General features: G+C 42.9%; 2 protein-coding genes across 2 annotated transcripts in view; one reads left to right on the forward strand and one right to left on the reverse strand.

The window, feature by feature from the left end:
• LOC130585677 (nidogen-2-like) overlaps positions 1 to 1,026 on the forward strand; it is a 16,975-nt gene extending 15,949 nt beyond the window's left edge. The window contains exons 12-13 of the mRNA XM_057386280.1: positions 71 to 183; positions 271 to 1,026. Coding sequence (XP_057242263.1) covers positions 71 to 183; positions 271 to 281 — 124 coding nt within the window. The 3' untranslated portion in view covers positions 282 to 1,026. The remainder of the gene's footprint in view (positions 1 to 70; positions 184 to 270) is intronic.
• A 195-nt stretch (positions 1,027 to 1,221) lies between these two features.
• Positions 1,222 to 12,699, reverse strand: RTRAF (RNA transcription, translation and transport factor). Its single transcript, XM_057386281.1, has 7 exons — positions 12,555 to 12,699; positions 11,673 to 11,772; positions 9,090 to 9,176; positions 8,114 to 8,202; positions 5,202 to 5,270; positions 2,322 to 2,370; positions 1,222 to 1,588 (listed from the first exon to the last, which is right to left on the reverse strand). The coding sequence occupies exons 2-7, from the start codon at positions 11,767 to 11,769 to the stop codon at positions 1,434 to 1,436; spliced, it is 546 nt and encodes a 181-aa protein (XP_057242264.1). The 5' UTR covers positions 11,770 to 11,772; positions 12,555 to 12,699; the 3' UTR covers positions 1,222 to 1,433.
• Positions 12,700 to 12,980: the final 281 nt, after the last annotated feature.

Consider the following 12,980-nt stretch of genomic DNA (forward strand, 5'->3'; position numbering starts at 1 on the left):
AACAGGAATATTTCTGAAAATTGAATCTGTGGTTACACTTCTTCCTTTTTTTTTTTTTTTTTTTCACCAGGGATGGGGTGATAGCTGTGAACAAAGAAACAGGCTCCTTCACTGATGAGTATCTTCCAGAGCAGCGATCCCACCTCTATGGAATAACAGCAGTTTATCCCTACTGCCCTGGAGGTAAAACCCCCCCAAAACCCATCCCTTTGTGAATTCTGATGGCTGCTGGGTGCCTGAYAYGCTAAAAATCCCCWTTTCTCCCTGCAGCAAGGAAATAGYAACTCCAATTTCAAGGAAACAACGACCATCTTTGAACCCAGGAGAATTTCAGACCCAGAAAACTGTCACTGCATACAAGGGGGAAAAAGTCCTTCACCAAGGCCAGCGAGGTGCCCTGCTTTCCTGCAAAAAGTATTTTTTATAGTTTATACCTCAAGACTTTACTACTGTATTTTTGTACCAAGTGGAAAACATTGAGATATCACCAAAAAATGGCCCTGGGGAGCTCAGGCCATGACTCGAACTCTTGCTCATGCAAGATTTAAAATGTAGCTTTTTTTTTTTTTACTCCAGCATTTTATTTTATTGGAAGAACAGTTTCATTTTTCAGAGTTTTGACAATCTGACCGAGAGGTCCTTTTATCCAAAAAAAAATTTAAGTGCCTACGGGAAGCTTTGGATGCAGTAAATTGCTGGGTCTAAATAACAAACAGCCCTGAAGACAGAGACTGTGCGTGCTCCGAAATCCTGCAAAAACAGGGGATGGGATGTGGCAAAGGCATTGAAGATTTTCCAGAGGATGATTCTGTGTTTTCACCACTGCCTCCATGCATGTCTTTTAGTATTTATATTAGAAGAATATGCTAGAATTGAGCTGGTCGTGCTTGTTGGGTCTTCCAAGTGCCTTCCTAGACCTACCCAGTGTAGACCAATACATGTTCAGAAATACCARTTACGTTGTAATGCTTCACTTTTTCTAGGTTACTTCAATAATTGAATAAAAAACGGTTGGTTTAAGTTTCTCTTTGGATTCAGTTTTTTGATATTTCAGAGGCAGGGAAATGTTTCAGCATAGGGAAGCAGCAAGCAAGCCAGAAGCAAGCTGTTCCTAGGGCAGGACCTTAGGAAAAGAGGATTTTATGTAACATTCCCCTCAGCACAAAGCTAAACACAATGAAAAAGAGACAAAAAAAAAAAAGTCCTATTTGCCAACTGAGAGCTCATCATAACAATTTGTCTGTTTTCCTCAATTTCATTTATTTAAAGAAAAAAAAAAACAAACGGTAATTCATCAGAAGTCAGAATTCCATTTCCTGTTTTCTTTCCAAACAGGAAAATAATCCCGTTTCAAACTGCATGCCAGAGTGGGAGCTGGAAGTGGTGGTTCCTAATTGCACTAAGTACACCAGGAGCTAAAAGCTTTCCTCCCTTCATCTCCCCACTTTTCCCAGTCTGTGGTCAGTTTTGGGATCAGCAATGATGGCCTGCACAGCCACGATGGCTTCGTTGATTTTGGTTTGCAGCTCCCGGAGCTCCTCGATGTGCAGCAGGCGGAGGATTTGGGCAGCTTCGTTGATAACAGCATCTGGGGAAGGGTAAAGAGAGGAGTTTTGATTTTATCCATCATTTTATTGATAATTTTATCCATAATTTGCAGCTCCCAGGAGGGATTTAAGGAAGTTTTAATGGTCTGTGCTTTGTAGCAGGCTGGAAATAGGGAACAACTTTCCCTGCTGATAAAGAGACCTCCAAAATTTCCTCCAGCTTTTGGCAGCTCAGAGTCAGAGAATCAGGGAATCACAGGCAGGGCTGGAAGGAACTTAAAGATCATTTCATCCCAATCTCCCACAGAAGGGTGGTGTGAAACATTCCAAGCAGTGATTTAGGTGATGTGGAACAAAAACAAAGCCAGACCCGTGGAACCCCAGGTCAGCTGGCTGCTCCTCATAAATGATCCATCAGGTCATGCCAACCTGAGCTGCCTCCATGAGATTTTAGGAAAAAGAGGCAGCTAAAATCMGTGGAAGCAGCACAGATGTCCTCTGCTGGTAGCAGCAGGATTTACAAACAGCAGGAGGATGCATTCCTCGGGCTGCCATTAAAAGCTGTTATTTAAACATATTCCAACAATTTGGATTTTAGGCTTCGCTGTTCCAAACCCAAAATGCTCAGGAGTGCTCGTAAATAACCAGCTGGGAGGGAGGAATTCTTTCCACTCCAGCGTTTTTTACTGTCCACATCAGCCCTGGATTTGACAGTAATAACTTTGTCAAAGGCAAACATTCYCATTTAAAAGTCACATTAGGAGCAGTGCTCACCTCCCGTGTCAAATCCAAGAATGTGCTTTTCTAGAGCAACAGGCAGACCCTGGGAAAAGAAAAAAAAAGAAAAAAAAATTWWAAAATATCATTTTAGATGTCTGGTAAATAAAATCAAGTACTTCAGCAGGTAACTGAGGGRTGGGGGGTGGAAATGTGGGGTTTGCTTTTATAAAAACGTGTGACAAGTTTGAACAGTCACTGGGGTTGATTAAACAAATCCCTYTGCGTCCTGAAACACCAAACCCAGAGCGTTATTAAAGAAAAATCCTCCTGCTCAAGAATCCCCCATTGGATACACAGAGCCTGCATTCAATCCTTAAAAGGCCAACAGCAGGACTGGGAGCCATCCCCCAATCCAGCAGCTTCCCAGGAAAACAAAACTGGGCTTTCTTAGAAACTTCAGCCTTTCAACAGCTGCCAGCCTTTGAGCAGGGGCTGATTGCAGAGAGCTGCAGAAATTCTCTGTAATCAAGTTTTGCTGAGCTCACAACATCACCAGAAGCATCTGCTCGAGTGTTAAGCTCAGGAATAAAGTAAATATTCCATTTTCTAAACACTCCAAGGCAAAGTTTATTAGTGGCCATTTCTGAACATTGCTCTGTTTCCTTCTGTTTCCTTTCTGTGTCCAGCTGCAGAGGAGTGGTCACACTAAATCTTTACTCAAGGAGCTTCAATGTGCACTTAAAATTAGATGTAAACATTCCAAATCCTAGAATTTGCTTTTCCTACCCTTAGTTGATTTTTAACATTTGCCAAAAGCCTTGTATTTGGCACAAGAAAAACCCTGGAGTTCAATACCATTAATTTCTGCAGTGATGGGGCTGTAAAGCTTTTAGACAGTGAGGATTTCCTTTAAAGGCTTTTATACACATGGGAAAAAAAAAGAATCTGAGTTGATCAAAACACACATTAAACACAAACTGGTGGCTGCAACCCATTTTCAAAAAGTGGGGTTTTTCCATGGCCTTTACAGTAAAATCCACATTCAACTGCAGGCTCAAAAATCCATCTCCACTGGCAAAATTGGTGATAAAAATGCCACTAATGCCACTTCAAAAAGATTCCAGAAATATCAGACTTCCWACAGGGATTTTTTAAGAAATGAAGTTTGTGCTTCAGGCTGCAAAGAGCTCCCCCCTGCCAACCTGGGGTGTTCTCAACTCACACCAGCAGAAAAAATTGTGCCACTTTGGTCTTTTTTTTTTCCTTCCCAGTTCTTTGTGGATGAATTCCCCAAGGTTCCTTCAGTGTCACCTGGTAGCAGCAAATTCCTTACGCTCCTTTCTTCCCACAGTCCCTCAGTTTGATCCTTTTTGGGAAGCTGCTTTGGAATCCCCCCAGCCCATCCTAGAAATACACCAAGCTCATGATCCTCTGTGCAGCAGCTTCAAAGAGGGAATAAAGCCAAATAAAAAACACYTTTTCCTCTGAAACTACACAGACAATTTCATTTCCAGCCTCATCCTCTAAAAATTCTGTTCATGAAAAAATTTGTACAAAAATTGTATAAAATTTTGGCCATTAACAATCAGTCAAAACCAGAATTATAATTCTAATTTTCTTTTTATTCCCAACCTAGCAATCCCCTTTGCTTTGGAGATATTTCCTTCTTTCCCCTGGCACACAATGATGTGGATGGACTCTGCTGGAACAAATTTTCCATTTTTTCTCCACATCCCTTGGAATGTGGCATTCCTAAGATTCCTAAGACTCCCAGATTGCATCACAGAGAGAAACATCTAAGCCCCAATGATGCTTTGAAGACCTATCAGATACGAACAATTCCCTGGCAGGAAAAAAAATCCCCATTCCTGCAAGAAAATCCCATTTTGATCCCTGCTGTGCAGCTATGAAAACACYAACTAAAAGCTGTTTTTTATTAACACTGCAGAACCCAAAAGACAACAGGCTCAGCTGTTTTCCCATTTTTCTGCTCTTTTATGCATTTACAAGTCCAGAGCTTTGATTTACTCTTCCAATGGTTCTGGCAATTCCAGCAACTTGAAGCACCTGTGATTTCCCACTTGGAAAACAACATCAGCAGGATGATATTAATAAATAAATAAATAAATAAATTATGGACTACTGTGAGCAGCTGCCAAAAAAAAAGAATTAATTTGGGTTCTTTGAGCAGATCCAGCTGCTTTGGCAGGGATGCTCACATACCTGCAGGGCAGGTGAGGCTGCCTTCCCCAACCTTTCCCAACCTTCCCCAACCTTTCCCAACCTTCCCCAACCTTTCCCAACATTTCCCAGCTCTGCCAAATGCTGGAGAGAGGAGTTGGAATGCCAAGAAAGGACAAACTAAAAACCCACAGTCATCCCCTGGAACATCTTCCCAACAGACAGCTCGTWATTACCAAGGAATTTTGCAAAAATCTGAGTTTAAGGGCAGGAGTTTCCTTCACCACCTCTTTTTTTGGGGGGAGAGAGGAGGGAGGAGCTGGATTTCCAACACCCCATTCCTCAAAYACATATGAGGTGTCCATCTGAAGCAAAACACTCCATACAAGGAATGCCTGAACCTCTTTGTGCAGCCAAAATTCCAAGGAAAAGCCAGAAARRAGCATTTCTTCTCACACTRYACTCCTRCATTCAACAGCCAGGATAATCCTCKGGRAAATAACTCAGGGAAGAGCTATTCCATGAGATCTCACTCAGGTGTATTTGTATTCAAATGGAATAAAAAGAGCTTTGTAAACCTCTCCCTATAACCCCCTGGATGTGTTGGAATCAGAATGGTTGGGATAAAGGAAGCTTCCAGCAGCCTCTCAAATGAAATGTTGGAACAGAACTGGTTTTGACTGAGGGACAGACCTTTATCCTCATTAATTAAGGTGGAATAATTAACCCTGACCCRTGCAGTGTGGTACAAACCTCCTTGGACTGGCTGGCTTTGGCTATGGCATCCTGAGTCAGGCGCTCCTGCACCAGGATCCGAATGGCCTGGGAAAAACATGGAAAGGAGACAGGAATTAATTCATGCCTYGAGGCATTTCKCAGCAATTCCAAAGRAAAACGAGCCAAAATTATAACCTCYRACCCAKTTTTSYGTGGAARAKTATTCTRGAAAACTCYTTCAGCCCTTAAACCTTTCCATTTAGGAATGATCTTGGCGTGTMGGATTTTATTTATTTTAGGTGTGCAAGATAGCTTAACCAGAAGTGACAAGGACATTCATTTCACACCATTAATTCCTGTCACTGCTGGGACAGGACCTGCAAAATACATGGAATAATCTGGAAAGCTTGGGATTTTCAGCCTGGAGRAAAGGGAGGTGACAGGAAGGAGAAGCCAGGTGGGTGTTGGGATTTTCTCGCAGAGAACAAGAGACAAGAAAAGGAGGAAACGGCCTCAGGTTGTGCCAAGGGAGGTTTAGATTGGATATTTGGGAAAATTTATTAATGGGAAGGGTGGACAGGCATTGGAAAGGGTTTCATAGTGGTGGAGTCCCATCCCTGGAGGGATTTAAAAGCCCTGTGGATGTGGCACTGGGGGACGTGGGGCAGTGATGGCCCTGGCAGTGCTGGGGGAATGGTTGGGCTCAAAGATTTAAAAATCCTTTCCAACCTAAACAAATCCACRACTCCAAGAAGAGCTGATCACAACCCCAAAGCAGCAGCACCAATCTCATTTTCCTGAGCTCTCACAGGTTTAACACTGCAGCTGCTCTGGGAAGGAAATTCTGCCTCAGGAAGGAAATCCTGCTGACAGCATCTTTAGGAGGTGCTGAACCACCTCCCATGTGCAGAAAAACCTGGAGCAAGGCTTTCCAGGCTTGGAGAAGACTGAGAGCTGAATTAATTTTAGCCTCAGGAACAGAACAAGACCAGCCTTGACTTTGACAATCCCAGTGCTCATCTGTTTTCCTTGGCTGCAGCACGCAGGGTGAAATCCTATCAGAGCTATCAGTTACTGATACCCCAGCTCCAAATGCCTCCAAAAATAACTGCAGGAGCACCATGCAGGCAAACTTGAACAGGAAAGAAGAACTGGCTCTGTCCAACACATTTCTCAGATTTTCCCTGATGAGCAGCCAAATGTGACAGAAGCAGCTCCGTGTTTTTTTCTCCAGGATTTCTCCCAGTTTGGGTCAGGATTGAGCTGACACCAAAAAGTTGTCACTTAAATATTTCTAGAAATCATTCACTGAAGGAAGTGGCCTGGACAAAGGAATGATTTGATGGAGAGTTTCATTCCAAGAGAAACCAGACCTTGTGTAAGAGAATTCCAAGTGCTTCTGGCATTAGAAAATGGATTATCTGTGTTCCACAGGTGCTTTGTGATCAATTTGCCAGATTTAAACAAAGAAAATGGCATCTAAATCTCTGCAGACCCTGGCCAGATGTCTGTGGTGTGTCTGCACCCTCTGGCTCTCCCCAAACACCAATTCCCCAGTGTCCAAGCCTGGATAGGGATGAGAAATTTCCTGAAAACCTTATTATTGAGGTGGAAAATTAAGATTTTGACTGACACTTTCTCATATCAGCAYCTCAACCCAAACCCCAGCTTTGCAYTGYTCCTGGAAGGTGGATTTKCACTGCAGGAATCTCCTCTTACTGCAATTAAAAGCAAAAAATTTCAGGCTGGTTTTGCCCAAATCTGTCTGAAAAAAAAAGGGGAGACTAAAAATGTGGAAACAGTGACAGAATTGTAAATATATTTATTCAGCATTTGATGCATCCAGTAAAATTTGCAAGCCCTGAGATGATCCTGGGAGAAGATCTGAAGGAATTTTGGTAGAGCTGAGCTCATTCATGCTGCAAACCCTCGATATCACCATTCCCAGGGTCTCCCCTCCCTACCTGATAGCCCTTTGCACTGATTTTTGTGGGGTTTTGAGGTGATTTTTGGTAGGGGTTTGATGTATGAGATCACCACGCTCCTTAAAGATTAATGAAGGATATTTTGGGAAGGAAAAATATGAAACCATATTGGAGAGGTGGAGAAAAAAATGGCTGAGAATTCCTTAAGAAACCAGGACACCATCATACTCTTCCAAGAGCTGCAGACTTACACACAATAAATAAATTTCAATACCCACAGCATTTGGTTTCTCCAAAATAAATTCAGCAAATATGACAACTATTGTCATGAATATAACTTTATGGGGTTTTTTTTTTCAGTGAAATGCTTTTATTTTAATGCCAAACAAAATTCAACCTATTCCCATATAATGACATGATCAAGAAGGAACTTGGGATTGTTGCACTCTCATTAATAATGTACTTTTTATTAAAAAAATACAGTATGGGCTGGATCCAAAATCTACAGAGTTCTAGCAGAGAGTCAGAAATTTTCTTAAAGGCATAGAAAAGATAGTTTAGAAAATTAATTAGGCAATTTAGTGCATTTTAAAGCATTAATTAGTTGCCAAAATTAAAGAGAATAACGACAAGGAGTAAGGAGTTCACAGGACCAAAAGAAGAAGGAAACTTTTAACTGTGGCTCTTCCCTTGGATGTTGTTTTAAAATATCCTTGGCATCATTAACTTCTGTATTTTCAAGCTTGTCTTTATTTCTAGCACTGGAATAGAACCTTCTCCTTTGAGGATGCTCCTTAAGGAACTCAGCTAAAATTGTTTACCAGGATAATTCTCCCTGCATGAATTTTCATGATTTATTTCCTGTGTTCTTATCTGCTTGAAAAGACAGAGAGATTTTTTTTTTTTTCCTTTTTTTGGCTAAAAATTCATAGTTATCAGTAACTGCACTTCGAGCTATGAACACACAGCAGGTGCTGGGGAAAGGAAGGAAAAAAAAGGACGTGGGAAAAGCATGAAACTCACCTTGAGCATCACCAAGTAATCATCATGTCTCTGGATCTGAAGCAGATTAGCCAAAGCCATCACTCCAGCCTTGAAATCAGGATTATTCACTGCAAAAAAAACAAGGATTATCATTAAAAATAAAAGGATTATCATTAAAAATAAATGCTGGTTTAACTGGTTCCAGCAGGCAGAATTGGCTTCCTGACTCCATGGTATTGGAATGGCTCTGAAGGATGGGGAAGGATAATTCATCTCCATCTCTGGGGTTTCAAAAAACAAAGATGTGGCACTTGGGGACATTATTTAGTGGTGAAGGTGGCAGTGTTGGGTTAATTGGTGGATTTGATGATCTTAGAGGGCTTTTCAAACCTTAATTCCATGATTGTAAGGCCATGGATACACAGCAGTGAGAAAAAACTTTTAATCTGATTACAGAGCCTTCAGCACAGGGCTACAAAATCAGGCAAGGTGTTGGAAAATAAATCTGCAAATTACAGGCAGATATTCTCTTTTGTACATTTTTGTACATTTTTATTTTGCACTGTGCTGCTGGGTGAGGGCAGGATCAATCCCTGCCTTTTTGGTGATGCAGGAATGGAAAAAAAAAACCTAAATTGAGGAATTTAGGGTTGATTTTAGCAGCTCTTTCCCACCACTTCCATTTGCTGTGACTGTGCTCAGCAGGCAAAAAAAAATTAAATTATTGTGACAGGAACAGCTGGGGAAGACTGAGGCAACACGAAATTCCTGACAGCATGGAAGTAACCAGCCTGCCATCACATTTCCTTGGATATTTTAATTTTTTTAAGGCATCTTGCCATTTCTCTAAATAAATCCTTTCGATTTACAGAGCGAAGCTGTTCATGTCAATGTTCAGCTCCCTGCATTCCTAAACCTTTAAAAGGGGCTTGGAAAAAAAAAAAATGTTCATCCCAGGATTGAACAAGTTCCAGTTTGAGGAACACACAGGCCCAGGAGGTTGTGGAACACTCACCATCCAGGTTAACCAGAGGCTCTGCATTTTTTGCTGTGTTGTCAGCATTTTTGGCACCATCAGGGGTGGAATCCTTGTATTTATCAGCTGCAAAAAATACAGAGATCATCAGCAAAAAGAACTCATTCAAAGCTGAGCACTGAGCTGTGGTGTTACAGATGGATTTTTGGGGTGTGGTGATCACCCAGGAGCTTTCTGGGTTTATAAAATGAGATTTTGGAGCTCCCTATTAAAGATCCCAAAGGCTGGCACTCCAGTGAGCTGCCCTAAGAGTTCCCACCTGCAGAGAGACCCCAGAAGGCTGAAAAAGCTGCATCTCCCAGATTTGCCACTTTAAAAATCCATCAGCCTCATGCAAAGATCAAGAGTTACAGGATGATGTTGGTCCTGATCAGCAAATAAAACATTTCCAGCTCAGGATTTGCTTCCCAGACTGCAGCACCCAGCGGAGCCCACGCAGGGATTTTCTGAACCTTTGGAGGATGGAATCTCCCAACTCCTCCTTTTTTCACACAATCCCAAGGAACAAACAGCTCGTTCTGCCCATCATGAGGGACTGAGCAGCAGTTCTGCAGATCACAGGTATTTATTTATATCCCATCTTTATCTTGGGCAGAGCTCAGCCCTGAAGGAATTAAAGGCAATGCAAAACCAACATTTTGGCTGTTGTTCTTTTGCCACCAGTAATTAACATTTGTATTCCCACTCTCTCCACAAGGAAATGGAGCTGCTGTGAGTGTGGAGATTTAACTCCACTTTTTTCATAACCTTGTCCTACTTCCCAAGGGTTCCACATCTACTCCCTTTCTTTAAAAAAAAGGGGTCTAAGAATAACTTCTCTGAATAAATGCAGCACTAAATATCATGCATTTAATACACTTCAGAGTCAGTTCTCACTGAGGCAACCCCATAGGGAGAAGGGGATAAATTTCTGGTTACATCCTGAAATAAAATAACAAATGCAATTGTGCTGCTCCAAACCCAAGGGAGCTGAAAGAAAACAGTTCCTCTGAGTTTGGGGTGAAAATGAGCATGAGAAACTGTGTTGTTTTTTTTTTTTTAATGAAAGATACTTTTGACACTGTTCTGAATTTGATGAGAATTTCACAAAAATGTGAATTTGGGCAGGGGAAGGTGGCACGCAGTGATGGTGTTAGGAACAGGTGGAGCACAGCTGATGTCACATCCAACGGCATTGTGACAGCACCTTTGGTGACAAACTGGGGGTGACAGCTCCACCTTCCAGAGCTCAGGGTGCCAAACAGAGATGTCCTGAGCAGAGATCCCAGTGGGATGTTCAGCCTGGAGCAGCTCCTGTTTGTTGCCCTCGGGCTCAGCTGTTTCTACCCTGGCAGCAGCAGCCGTTCGTGCCCGCCCTCCTGGGCCACCCTGGTGTGGGATGTGCCTCCCCTGGAGCACAAGGGCAGTGCCCACATGCATGGGGTGCTTTACTGGAGCACTGCTGCCCTGAGCCTGCTGTTCCTGTCGGGTTTCTTTGGGTATTACGTCGGCAGGAAAATCAAGAAAAAGGTGAGGGTGGGTGGTGCTGAGTGGCCAAAAGCCCTTGGGGACAAAAAAGGGCCTTCCCAGCCTTTGCCCAACCCCAGCAGGCAGAGGTGGGTGCTGTCCAGTGAGGAGAAAACCAGGACAGGCTTGGCATTCCTGGGGATTGCAATGAGATGGGCTTTAAGGGGCCTTCCAACCCAAAGAATTCCACAATTCCTGCCCAAGCTGCTCCCTGGGGCAGCCCAGCCCAGCCAGGCCTGAGGTCCCTCTGTCCCTGTCACCCCTGTCACCATGCCACCTGCCCTGTGCCTCCCAGGAACCTCCCAGGAAGGAAGGATGCTCCTGCAAGACTGCCAAGCTGCTCTCCCAGCTGAAGGAAAACCCTGACTTGCTGAAGAACTACCTGAGCCACCTGCACAAGTGCAGGACTCCCTTTGTCAATGTTTACCAGGTCAGGCTGATGGGGTTTGAAGTGATTTGCCTGGCTGGACACTGCCCTGCCCAGGGGGCTGCACTGGAAGGTCTTTACAGGTTCCTTTTAATCCAAATCTCTCTGTGATTCTCCAGAGGAACCAGCAAGAAAACAGAGGAATACTTAAAGGAGGAGATGGCACATTGGACTCTTTGCCCACGCATTCCCAGCTCTAGAAAAGTTCCCAGGAAAGTCACACATGGCAGTGGATGGAGCTGTCCCAAAGCACTGGGACAGCACCTCTTTGACAATAAATATTGTAGGTGAGGTAAATGGAACATGGAATGGATGCTCCAAGGAAGAGAGGGAGTGGGAATGCTGTAAAGATCCTCCAAACCAAAGGGAAGGAATTYCTGGCTGGGAGGGTGGKGAGGCCCTRGCACAGGGTGCCCAGAGAAGCTGTGGCTGCCCCTGGATCCCTGGAAATATTCCMAGCCAGGTTGGATGGGGCTGGAATCAACCTGGGATGATGGAAGGTGTTCCTRCCCATAGMCTGRATGATCTTTGAAATCCCTTCCAACMCAAACCATCCTGGAATTGTGTRAAATCAATCAGAAACCCCCATTCCCCTCCCATTATGGAATATTAAATCAACTCTCCCATACCATTATCTCCATATTCCAGCCTCACAGCCAAGCCCAGAAGCCAATCCACCGTTTCTTGTCGTTCCTGTATTTTGAAGGGACAGTTCACATCTTTCATGTACTGAGGGGGAAAAAAGAAGAGGAAACAAATGGGATTTTAGTGACCTGAATGAATCAGTTGGGAGCACAGAACTAACAAGTGCCACTGTGAAATGCCTGCTGTGGCATCTGATCCATCCAGGACATGCTGACCTCTAACCCTGACATTGGGCAACAGCATTTTCATTTTAATGAACATTTTTTTATTGTCAGACTGTACCCAGAGAAGCTGAAACACCCTGGGCAGTGAACACAGCAATTGATTCCAGAGTGGGGGGAAAGGGATGAACAGGCACCGGGAATTACAGAGAAAGGAAATGGGAACCAAGGGAAAAGCTCAAGAGCCTTGTGGTGACTCCAAATGTTCAGAGATCACCCAGAGTCCATGTGGATCCAGAAAATCCATCTGGAATGGCACAAAGTGCAGGGATGAGCTCCCCCACATGCTGGCCTGCAGGAGCCTCACCCACCTTCCTTTTGCTACAGGAGAAGCATTAATGCAGAAAAAAAATTGTTTATTTGCAGTCAGTCTTCTTTCTGCTTCAATAGCTGAATCAAATCAGGCAAAAAAAAAAATCCAGATTAGGATGGACACTCCACCCATTGAACAAACAAAGCTGAGGGAAAAATATGTACAAAATTCTCCCATCGTCACAAATTCCCCCAGTTTGGCTTCAACAATACATTTAAATTCCTAGAAATGTAAGAGGTCACCATCAGGACAAATATTCTGAGTTATTTCTGTTCCACCACTACAGCAGCTGTTAAAGATCATTCACACCATTGTTTGGAGCAAGGAAATACCTTCTCAAAGGATTTGGGCCACTCATCACTGTGGATGTTCCTCAAATTCCCCCGGTCCTCAATCTTGTAGTGTCTGATTTTCTGGTCCTCGAGCCAGACAATGAAATTCCTGAACTCTGTTTCATCTGTGGGGAGAAGGAAACGAAGCGGGAATTAACCAATATTTGAAGTTTTGATCCAATTCATACAAATCCTGATGTCTCTGAGCACTTTTACCATTAAAACCCTCCATATATATAAATTAAAAATAAAAAACATGTATCCAATATATCTTTATAGGCATAGATACATAAATATATTAATATAGAGACAGATGTCTATATAAATATATCTCTCTCTATATATATATAGTTATAGAGATATATAGAGATATATATATAGATCTATAGATATATATACAAATATATAGATAGAGTAAACCCATTA

Source organism: Malurus melanocephalus, unplaced genomic scaffold (assembly GCF_030028575.1).
Source record: "Malurus melanocephalus ecotype Western Australia unplaced genomic scaffold, MMel_1.1 scaffold_948, whole genome shotgun sequence".
NCBI classification, from domain to species: Eukaryota; Metazoa; Chordata; class Aves; order Passeriformes; family Maluridae; genus Malurus; species Malurus melanocephalus.